The 12261-nt window shown below is 37.1% G+C and overlaps 1 protein-coding gene across 2 annotated transcripts in view; it reads right to left on the bottom strand.

Annotated features, from left to right (window-relative positions):
• LOC309501629 (low-density lipoprotein receptor-related protein 8-like) overlaps nucleotides 1-12261 on the bottom strand; it is an 86608-nt gene that overhangs the window by 8222 nt on the left and 66125 nt on the right. For both annotated transcript variants that reach the window (XM_082173777.1, XM_082173778.1), the window contains exons 9-16: nucleotides 12032-12157; nucleotides 10261-10432; nucleotides 7396-7623; nucleotides 5990-6108; nucleotides 5711-5850; nucleotides 3518-3659; nucleotides 2974-3126; nucleotides 1028-1276 (exon numbers count right to left, since the gene is read on the bottom strand). In XM_082173777.1, the coding sequence (XP_082029903.1) occupies nucleotides 1028-1276; nucleotides 2974-3126; nucleotides 3518-3659; nucleotides 5711-5850; nucleotides 5990-6108; nucleotides 7396-7623; nucleotides 10261-10432; nucleotides 12032-12157 (1329 nt within the window). The remainder of the gene's footprint in view (nucleotides 1-1027; nucleotides 1277-2973; nucleotides 3127-3517; nucleotides 3660-5710; nucleotides 5851-5989; nucleotides 6109-7395; nucleotides 7624-10260; nucleotides 10433-12031; nucleotides 12158-12261) is intronic.

The raw sequence follows: 12261 nt of genomic DNA, 5'->3' as shown, positions 1-12261 counted from the left end.
AGCAGGGTTTCCCCAACCGGAGTTTGTGAGTTGATGAAAACCTAATAATTAACATTAACATAGTAACATTAAAAAAATGGGACAGCACACTTAATCGAAATAAAATAGAAATAGCAATTATTTTATTATTATTAGGAAATCAAAGGCTGTGATTTAATTGAAGTATATAGTCTGTTAAATTGTGTATTTCAGAGTGAAGATTGGCACTGTCTGTTAATTTACATGCAAGCAGCTTATAACACTGTTTTCAAAGCAGTACATTTCAGTAAATTCTGAAATGATCGATAGTTAGACAGACAGACAGACAGACATATAGAGAGATAGACAGACATATAGAGAGATAGACAGACAGACATATAGAGAGATAGATAGATAGATAGATAGATAGATAGATAGATAGATAAGATAGATTTACATTTACATTTATTCATTTAGCTGACGCTTTTTATCCAAAGCGACTTACAATTGCTATATATGTCAGAGGTCGCACGCCTCTGGAGCAACTAGGGGTTAAGTGTCTTGCTCAGGGACACATTGGTGTCTCACAGTGGATTCAAACCCGGGTCTCTCACACCAAAGGCATGTGTCTTATCCATTGCGCCACCACCACCCATAGATAGATAGATAGATAGATAGATAGATAGATAGATAGATAGATAGATAGATAGATAGATAGATAGATAGATAGATAGATAGATAGATAGATAGATAGATAGATAGATAGATAGATAGATAGATAGATAGATAGATAGATAGATAGATAGATAGATAGATAGATAGATAGATAGACAGATTTTCTCACTGTGTAAGCTCTCAGCTGATTTGCATTTTTTGCAGTCAAAGCATTTCACGCCAACCCACATAATAATATGAACTTCCACTTAAGAGCATATTTGAACAAATTTCATTCGGGAAATCGGTCCTCTGAAACAATCTGTAAACTCCTCCAACCCACCAGCAGTAACTAGGATGGTTTAGCGAAGGCTCAACTGAGCAAGGTTTCTCCTGTGCATGAAATCACACTTACAGTGATGGGACAGGTTGCTCAGGTCTCCTGGTGTGGTGCTGGATGCCCGTGTTGGCCTGCGCTCTGCTGTAGTATTAGAGGAGACGGCCGCTTCCTCTGGGCCGGAAGTGAGGAGTGATGAGAGAGTGGTTTCAGCCACACTATCGGACTGAGAAGTCACTGCTCCAGGGGACTCCGGGGCCCAGCCAGCTCCCGTCTCCATGGTGTTGTTGATGGGGACAGTAGATGTTGCGGCAGTGTCGTTCTGGACTGGTGGTACAATGACATGTTATTCATTAGTATACAAAAATAAGTTGTCAAATTAATAAAGCTTTGCTTAGCTCCAACATGCTGTCCTAAATCAAGTGGGGGGCTGGCGAGCACTTGAGATATTAATAAAACATATTTAATGTAATTCTTTTTAATTAATCTGTACTGTATATACAAGTGTTAATCTCAGATTCAACTGTTTAGTCGTTTAGTCCCTGTCTAGTCCTCGTTTCTCTAATTGTGCTCACCTGGTCCTCGTGTGCTTCCTTGCTTCTTGTCTTTGCTGGATGGTTGTGTTGAGTTCATGTCTTAGACCTTTATCTAGTTTCGTGTTCATACCCAGGTGTGATTGTCCAAAGTTCTCTCTGTAGCTTCTTGTATCCTTGCAGTTTTTGCTTTGGGGTTTTCTTCTCTTTATTATTTAGCCATCTTTAGTCTTCTTGTTTTACTTGAGCTTTTCTAGTTTAGTGATGGGAAGTTCGGATAATTTTACTGACTCTCTCGTTCGATCTCGTTCATCAAATTGAATGAATCTTTATTCGAGTCATTTCGTTCATTTAAGTGGCTTTGAATGTTATAATTTGAACAGCCAAATTCCCTGAACACACCCACCTACGCAATCTTGATCTTATTCTGAATTAAGTAATCATTATAATACAGCCAAAGATAATTTTCAGGGAACATAAATAATTACTTTACCTTCCGAGTCTTTCGTTCATTTGTCACATGACGCAATGAACGGATCATTTATGAATGACCCATCACTATGATTGATAGATTTAGTTTCTGTTACTGTGGTTTTCTCTTTGATTTATTTAGCCTGGGTTTACATTTATCTAATACCTAACTTTCTCCAGCCGTGGACTTGTTTTAGTTTCGTTATTTACCTTAGTCTTTTGTAAGTTTTCTTCTATTCTATGTATAGGTTTAGTTTTTCAGTCACATAACTCCAGTGTTTGCCCTGCCTTGTACTTATTTAATATTTTAGTGGTTTAGTTATTGTGTCTTGTTTCTCCCCTGTTGTGCAAACTACAGCTACATGTTTTGTTTTATTATGGAAAAAAATGCATAGAAAAACAAAAAGCTCACACAAAAAAAGCATACACTGACTACAACATAATCCATTTTTAATATATCATTGGTTCTCTGTTGTATTTGCATGTGTTCATAATTTCTTTGTGACAGCCAGGCCAAAAATTATGTCCACACATTTTGCCATGTCTCATTGCGTTATAAATAATTATAATAAACTCCAAACACAACTACATAATATGCTTAAATCTTTAAGACATTTTTAATAATGATTTAATAAGGGGTAAAGATTTCGGTTTTTGTTTTTGTTTTGTCTTTTGTATATATATATATTCATATATATTTGAGCTATAATTTAAATATATATATATATATATATATATATATATATATATATATATATATTTGGGACACCTTTTTTGATTGGAGGCTTGTGCCCCAGTAACTATGGAAGGCTAGAAACACCCCTGTTTGAAACTGTTGCATACTGTGACTAAATCACAGCCAATCAGATGTTTAAAGTGAAAAATCAAGCAATCAACAAATCATTCTGTTGCTTGATGTGATTAGGACAAAACTCCTGAAGAACTAAAACTAAAACTCATGGACGTGATCATGTCCCACCTAGCCAGGACACGGTATAAGGCACAATGTGATGAGCTCACCTGGTACACATTGTCGTGTGTCAGGGCTGAGCTCCTCGCCGTCGGGGCAAGCGCAGGTGTATTTGGGTGAGTGTTCGCTGATCTGAGGAGCTCGCAGACAAAGGAAGTCACAGCCTCCGTTAGTCACGCCGCCCAGGTTACAGCTGTCAGGAGCTGCGCGTACACACACACACACACACACACACACACACACACACACAATGATAAATCATCCATCAGGAGACGACACAACCATCATTCTCTGAGCCATATGGGTCAAACACACTTCATCTTCAGTCTGAGGAGACTTAAAAACTATGATTAATTTTCAATAGTAAACTGTTGATGTTTTTGGTTTTTGGTTCCAGATTCTAATATCAGAATTACTGACATGCAGATTAAAACAGAAATGGCTGGCAAGATGGATTACAAAAAGGAGAAATCCGATTCTGGGTGGATTTCATAAGGTGAATTAAAAACGTAGTATTTAGTACGCCATTAGTCAAAAATGTCAAAGAAAAAGGATGACAAATTAATAAATATAGCTGATCTGAAGTCCACACACCGCCAGGTTGGCTCAGCTCGTGGAAAACCACAATATCATGAGGGTCATTGAGGTGCTCGGCAAGGCTGGTCACATCTTGTCCTGTGAGTCTGTTTGCGCTGTAAACGGCCTCCTTCTCACGGTCCGTCCAGTACACCCGATCCTGAGAGAAACAAGAGTCAACATTGCTAGTTGGTTGCTAGGAGGTCCTGGGTGGCTTTAGAGCATTGCTTAGTGGTTTCTAGGGTTTCCTGGGTGGTTTCTATGGTGTTGCTAAGGTGTTCTGGATGGTTTTAGGCATTGCTAGTTGGTTGCTAGACCAGGGTATTGCTGTTTGGTTGCTAAAATGTTCTTGGAGAGTTTAGAGTGTTGCTAGGGTATTATGTGTGGTTGCTATGGAGTATTCTGTGGTTTTTGTGGGGTTGCTAAGGTGTTCTGAGTGGTTTAAGGACATTGCTAGGTGGTTGCTGGGGTTTTGTGGGCAGTTGCTAGAGCATTGCTTGAATATTCTGGGAGGTTTTAGAGTATTGCTATGTGGTTGCTAGGGATTCCTGTGTGGTTTCTAAGACATTGCTATGGTGCTGTGGGTGATTGTGAGAGCTTGTTGGTTGGTTGCTAGAGCTTGGAAGGTTTAGAGTGCTGCTATGGTGTTATGTGTGGTTGCTAGGGTGTATTAGGTGGTTTCTAAGGTGTTGCTAAGATGTTATGTGTGGTTTGAGGCTTTGCTAGGTGATAACTAGCATATTTATGTTGGTTGCTAGAGTGTTCTTGGAGGGTTTAAAGTGTTGCTAGGGTTTCGGTTTCTAGGGCATTGCTAAGGTGTTGAGGGTGGTTCCTAGAGCATTGCTAGGTGGTTGCTAGAGTTTTCTTAGAGGGTTTGGAGTGTTGCTAGGGTGTCCTCAGTGGTTTCTATGGTGTTGCTAAGGTGTTCTGAGTGTTTTTTGGGCAGGGGTCCTCAAAGACTTTGAATCTCCCTTCTGACACAACATGCATGATAGCTTGTGGTACAGTCAGCAAGAGATCCAGTCAGCAAATGCCACTTTAAAAATGAAGAGGAACCAGGCAAAGCACCTCTTCATCAATCTGCTAGCATCACAGATACTGAAGTTAGCTTCAAACAATGAAAAAAGGGCATCCTGGGTAAAACAAATATCTACCTAGTGACTAGTCTCTCACAAGCAAGAAGGCTGCCAAGAAAAAATTCCACATTAAAAAGTCACACATTATTTTGTGTGGAAGCTGTGTTACTGGGGTGAAATCCACAGCAGGATCCTCTGTCCAAACTACAGCTGCCACAACAAGACCATTAATTCTGCAGCTGATGTGTAGGTGTATAAGATAACAGCCCTTCAGCATTTAGTCCGCCTCTGCTGTGAGATCAAGTCAATCTTAGATTAGTGTTGCTAGGTTGTTCTATGTGGTTGCTAGGGTGTCTTAAGTGGTTTCTAAGGCGTTACTAGGGTGTTTTGGGTGGTTTTAGGGCTTTTGTGCTTAGATTAGTGAGCTCACCACAACTTGAGCCATGCTTGTGTGAAAACACTATAATCTTCTTTCTTCCTATCATATCCCCCACCCAGAACCCATCCCTATGTTACCATGGAGACCACTGAGCTTAAGCAGCAAAACAATAAAGGGAATTATCCCATATTAAAATACAATACATCACTGAAGTAGGATGTTGAACATGAATAATTCTGACCATGATTCAGTTTTACATTTAAAGTGGCTTCAGACACAGCTTCAATCAATTACCACAACATTTCACAGCCCATAGTACTAGCCCCTCACCTACACATGCCACTTCTATAGATGATATATCGCCCAGGGAAATTAATTGCTGATATTTATCCATTCTGAGACCACTTTGAGGTCAGATTTTTTAAAGTAATACTTTTATTCAGCAAGGATGAATCAAATTGATACAAAGTGACAGATTTCTATTTCAAATAAATGCTTGTATGTATATAAAAAATATCAATGTGATCTGGTCTTTAAAACTGTAATTCTGAAGAAAACAAGTTCTGCAGTTCTGAAAATGCTGCCATATAAATAAAATCTCAAAGTAGAAAATAAGAGAGGCTTTAATGCTAACTCGGCTATAAGTTACTGACCAAACACACACATTTACCGACTAGCTGGTGATAATCACAGGCATATAAACACACACATACAGTTTGTGTGGAAATAGAAGAAATATTTAGGAGGCTCACTCACCTCGAACACAGCGAGTGCGTAAGGGTGGCCGAGTCTCTCGCTGGAGAACAGGATGACTCTGCGATGGGACCCATTTAAATCCACACTGGAGATCAGGTGTAGTTTTGAGTCCACCCAGTACAAGCGCTTGCCAACCACATCTGCATTCAGACACACAACACTACTGTCAAAGAGCCTGGACACTGCAGATCACCCTTACTGATTCATAAGAGTTGCATAGAGCTCAAATGGTTTAGACTTAGAGTGCAAATAACAGAAAGGAAGGACCATAATTCCTACCGAGTGTGATTCCATTGGGCCACTCAATGTCCTCAGACACCAACACCTGCCGATCAACACCGTTCATGCCAGCCTTCTCAATCTTGGCCCTGATCCCCCAGTCAGACCAATACATGAACCTGTGAAGACAAAGTGTTCACCAGAAAAATAAAGAAAAAGAAAAAACATTACTTCCACTGAGGTTTCAACCTCCATAAATCCAATACGGCTTGATAACAGTGAAAATGCTCGGAGTTGCATGTTGTCGTTGACAGTGATTAAAAATGTATGTGCTTTTTAAAAATACATAAAAATGCAATTCATAATACAGTTACTTGAATACACATTGATTTTAATGTTTTGGGAGGGTTGAAAATGTCAAAACTGTCTTGATGCCAAAATGAATAGAAAAGCATCATTAAAGCAATGTAATTCTTAAAAAGACAACCTTATTAATTAGTATTCTTTATTTACTATTATAGTAAATACTAATGTTTTGAATTGTCATTTTTATGTTTTCCATTTTTATTTTTATTTAAGTTTGTTTTATATTTCTAGCTAATTTATAATTTATTTTGTATTTCAGTTTTAGTAACTTTAGTACTTCAGTTTAAACTTTTTTAATTTTAGTTAGTTGCCAATTGCAAAATTTCTCTTAGGATTTTAAGTTTAAGTTTTTTTTTTTTTTTACCTTTAATTCAATCAACAGAAACCTTCCCACACAGCGAGTAACGAATTGAGTTCCCTTTCGCATCCCTTTGCGCTTAAATATTTAAATTGGCAGGGCTTAAACTTTTGTGACGATGCAGCGCTGGCCCGCCAACTGTCCCGAGCGTCATTCACGTTTGTTCACGTTCATGTTCTCACAACATTGCATTCTTAGAATTCATAAAATTGTTACTAGCCAACTGGTGATTGGCACCGTTTCATATCCTCGTCAATACTGGCGCTTGGCAAATGTTCATTTTTACATCACATTTTTAGAGTCATAACATTTAAACTTTTCTTGAAAATGGTAGAAAAGTTTTTTTAAACCAAATGAAACCAACATGAACACAAAGATAAAATGTATAACTTGCCGTATAAATTTGAAACTAGATGTTTAAAAGATTTTTCTCTTCACTTCACTTTTTTGTCAGAGGTGAAGGTTATCGCAGAACAGTCTTAAATGACTAAAATAAAATAGGTTTGTCTATTTTGTGCCATTCACTATTGTGAGCAAACAACAGCATTTTTGCAGCTATTCATATGAGCGGTCAGGTTATCTCTATGGATTAGTAGAATTCAATAACATTTCCTCTGTTATACTCCACAGCCTCCATGTGCATGGAAAGCTTATCTTATCATTTCAGTGACCTTTAGAGGCAGTCTGGCCTTTTGTGGTTTTGTTTTTTAGACTGGCAGTGTAGAGTCTGATATGTGCTCACCCTCTCTCTGGATCCACAGCGATGGCCCGTGGTTCGCTCAGATCGGTGTTGATCAGCACGCGTCTCCTGCTGCCATCCGCTGAAGCCACAGAGATGGTTCTGTCGCCCGAGTCGGTCCAGTAGAGGTTGTGCTGAACCCAGTCCTGTGCCAGCCCTTCAGGGGAATGCAGATCCGAGTCGATCAGAGTAACGTGTCGAGACGGGTCGCTCGCCTCGTGGATGTAAGCACTGCAGAGACGTGCAGACAATTAGAGGTTCTGCTATTAGACACACTGGGTCCACTAGTCAAATCAAATAACTTCAGTTGGGATTGTTTTATATATCGTGACAGAATGAGGAAAAATCCTCTGTCGACAAAGATCTACTGTCATTTATTTTGTAAAACGTAACAGTCAAATATATTCAGAGTTATGCCAGTGAAAATAAAGTGAGGCTGGATCACTGCAGAAATGAACATTTGTGTTCACATTCAAGCTAGAATTTTTGATAACTGCCTGACTATACATGTTAATAAGCACATTTTAGAAATTGTATTTCCTACATGGTTTTCGCTCCAATCCAGCATTTATTTCAAAATTCACGTCAAAATACTAGCATTCAAAAGTTTGTCGGTAAGATTTTTTATGTTTTTGAAAATCACGATGTTGCCTTAAAGCTGACAAAAACTACAAGCAATTCAAACACGATTGTTGTTTGTTTGCACTTCTAATGAACGGAAAGTCAACTACATGTTTTTTATGCACATTTTATTCATTTTATTTGCATCTTGGTGTTTACATCCACCATTATTTGTTAATGATTTAGATTTTTGGGGGGGAGGAGCTGAAAATATCAGCATGGTACAACTGTCTTGATATCAAAATAGAGAGAAAAGCCTCATTAAAATGCAATTCTTGAAAAGAAAACCTGATTAAGTAGTCTATATTATTATTTCTTAGAAATATATCATAGTATCATAATCATATAAAAGTTATGTAGTCACCAAAATGAAGAAAAATCATAAAACAGGAAATGATAAGTCTCTTACAACATGTCTCTTACAATGTGAAATCCCCAAAATCACATACAAATATGTATTGGAAAGCCAGGTAATGTAGTACTGATACAACGGTTGGAAAAGTCTATTGTTGTATGTGGTATAGTTTCACATAATTTACATCTACAAAAAAATAGTACATACTGTAATGTGCAGAACGCCGTAAACAGCAATAACTATAAACATAATCCTTTTGTCAGACACTTGATGAGAATCTCATTGGTCCAAAAAACACTTATATTACTTAATATTATTATATTTACAGTACAATAATAGTCAAATATGTTCTGATTGTCTAAAATCGCTTTCTAATACTCAAACTTCACTTCACAGATCACATGATCTACACACCATCTGACGTGTTCATAAGTGTCACAGGTGTCTCAATAAAGTAATGCCACAACTCTCATAGCCTTCTATTATCAGCTTCCATTTCATCCCAAACTAGTTCAAGCTCACAGCGGAGACGTTACGGCTAATGACTTTACACTTTATCCTCAGTTATAGGTCCAAAAGAGACAGACAGAGAGAGTGCAGGGCAGAGTACTGCCATTTAATAAGATACCATATCATTTTGGGCAGCCGCAGAGGTGTCTATTATTAGGAAAGTGAATGTCCCCAATTAGCAAGATCAAATGGAATGTGCAATTAGGAGGAAAGAGATGGACTGTAGAAAAAGGGTTTTTTGGAAGTTTCAAATGAATTTGTAACAGGGCTAAATGGCAAGAGTCAAAAGATATCCTGTATTACATTTGACCTGATGCCTACACAGGGCACTTTGAAGGGAGAACAAGCATGGTTATGGCAGTCACGTTGCAGGGTCATTTCAAACCGTGCTCAAACTAAAAACTTTTCCGAAGCCAAAACTTTTTTAAAGGGATCAAATGATGGACAATCTCAGTGGATTGATATAAAAAAAAAAAGGCGATATTATAAAAGTCTTCCTATCGTCAACTATTTAATACACTTTTTAGCCCATCTGTATTTTGTTTTTATAACTTGTCATTGCTGCGGTGCCTGTGATTATACTGAAAATACACTGAAAAACACAACGTTTTTCTGATGAAAGTGTTAAAAGCACACACACATATTTAATTTTTAAATAAAAACAATAATATGTAATATATCATTATCTATTATTTCTGTTCTTTTTAACTTTCTATGAATCAAACAGTCCTGAATTGTTTTTATAATAGTTTCCACAAAAATATTAAACAGCACAACTGTTTTCAACATTGATAATAATAAGAATGTTTCTTGAGCAGCAAATCATCATATTAGAATGATTTGTGAAGGATCATGTGACACTGAAGACTGGAGTAATGATGCTGAAAATTAAGCTTTACCGTCACATGAATAAATTACAATAATATTTATTAAAATAGACTGTTGAAATTGTAATAATATCTCACAATAATCAAATTAAAGCAGCTTTGGTGAGCATAAGACCCTGGACTTTTGAAGATTACTGTGCACATATACATATTCCCAAGGAACACAGGCTTTTGAATGGAACACCCACATAATATTTGTTTCTGTAATATGGCAGTTAAAATGTTTCTTAAGTGCTGTTTTTCTGCCTCTCTGCATCTCATCAGAATGATTTCAATGGTGTGCTGTCTAGAGAGTAAGTGTGAGGGAGAGATATGTAAATAAATGGAGCCGTATCTCCTGAGTTCAAAATAATTAACATATCACAAGCATGTGAAGCAGCAATTTACTGTTAAATGAAGCCAGGCTCTCATAGTAATGGCCAAGGCTCCCTTTTAAGTGCACAGCCAAACAGTTTCCATATTTACAGCATAACTAAAAGGTCAATATGAGGTCACCTGTATATTTTGTGTTGAAAACGATCACACCAGAACATGCGGTTGGCGGCGACGTCTATATCAATGGCCACTGCGTTCTTCTGAGTAGGAACCACCTGTGTGTAGTCCCTCTTCACCAGGTCAATACGCCTGATCTCGTGCCTGTTCGTGAACATCAGGTAAGGGCTTTTTCCTAAAAATAAATACAAGGACAGATGATCACAGAGAGTAATAGATGACTTAGTATTGAAACAGAGAGAGATTAATTCTTCAGAAAGTTGCAAATGATAAAAAAAAATTCTGAGGTTGCTGACTACCACACTTTTGTAAAAGATATTATTTTTAAAATATGAATTTAAAGACATAAGAAATTCTTTAAGAAAATATAATTATAAATAAAATAATGTATTACAAAACGTGTACACACACACACACACACACATACATAATATATATATATATATATATATATTATACATATATATAATCTGTCTTGCAACTTGACAAATAGTTTTCACAATCATTAGGATGCATACAAATTCACACGGTCTTTTCATCTCACCTTATTTCATTTCGACTATAAACTCACAACTTAAAAAAAAAAACTGTTTTTGCTGAGGTGCTTCAGATGTTGCTGTACGATCAGTTTGTTTGTTTTTTACACACTGAGGGACAAATTGAAATCGTTCGAAACTATTAGAGAGGTAATCAGGAGCATGTCACAGATACTGCCGATGTAATTTAACCTGTATGCAACCCAGAATATTCCTGTAGAACTACGTTAAATTAACACAATGATTTATAAGTAACAGTCAGCATAAGCAGTGTCTGCTAACGATAACAAATACACAAAGCCATTTACAGAGAGAATGACATCTTTAACATTTACATGTACTGTAGATTGAGAGCAATACATAAAGATCATAATAACTCCAGTCACAAAAAGAGAAGCAATAGCCCTGTGTGGGATTCACTTATCTTTATCCTTCTTAAAAACTGTTAAGCATTGCATTTCTTTAGCTAGCTCTCTACATCACACACACACTGTATGTCTGAGCGCCCCGGGACTGTGTCTTCTACTTGAAGGCTGGTGAGCCGTAGAGGGCACAGGAAGTAGCAGTCAGTCATGTGATAAGATCTAATTGGACTGTCTGCAGTAGCTGAATGAAACGTGCTGGCAAATATTTAAAAATTATTTAAAGAGCGCACATCCTACATTGTGATCTAATGTAAGATGACCAGCTGAAATGGGTCAGTGTAAAGCATCAATGTTGGGCTGCAAAGAGCTTCTGCAAAGAGCTTTTATTTTTCAAAATTAAATACATATGTATACATAATATGTAATATATGTCATGCATTTGTATATTACACATATTATACTCTTAAGCTCACCAAGGCTGCATTTATTTGATCAATAAATACAGTAAAAACTGTGAAATATTACTATAATTTATTCCTGTGATTATAAAGCTGAATTTTCAGCATCATTAATCCAGTCTTCAGTGTCACATGATCCTTCAGAAATCATTCTAACATGTTTAGTGATTTGGTCCTCAAGAAACATTTATTATAATTATAGAAGTTGAAAACAGTTGTTCTGCTTAATTTTTTTGTGGAAACTGTGATTCTTTGATGAACAGGAAGAACAGCATTATATTGGAAAACTAATCCATAACTGAGCGGTTTAGTCCACATTTTCTGAAGAGACACGATCGCTTTATATGATGAACAGATTTAATTTCGGCTTTTATTAAACCATCATAAACATCTGCTTTTATAGTATATATCTTACCCTCAGCTTTACAGGTCTTGCTTACGGGGTCCATCTCATACCCAGGGTGACATTCACACTTGAAATCCCCTTTCAGGTTGATGCAGATCTGACTGCAGGCATCAGGGTTCTCACACTCATCAATATCTGCAGAGTAAACAGATACACTGCAGGCATGATCACTCACTCAAGACAGGTGAATATCATGGCTACACTGTATGGTACAAAGGAGGATGTTATGAAACAGAATA

The sequence above is a fragment of the Leuciscus leuciscus genome, assembly GCF_965113295.1.
Source record: "Leuciscus leuciscus genome assembly, chromosome: 6".
In the NCBI taxonomy this organism is placed as follows: domain Eukaryota; kingdom Metazoa; phylum Chordata; class Actinopteri; order Cypriniformes; family Leuciscidae; genus Leuciscus; species Leuciscus leuciscus.
The sequence above is the reverse complement of the archived record's forward strand: the minus strand, read 5'-3'. Positions and strand labels throughout refer to the sequence as shown.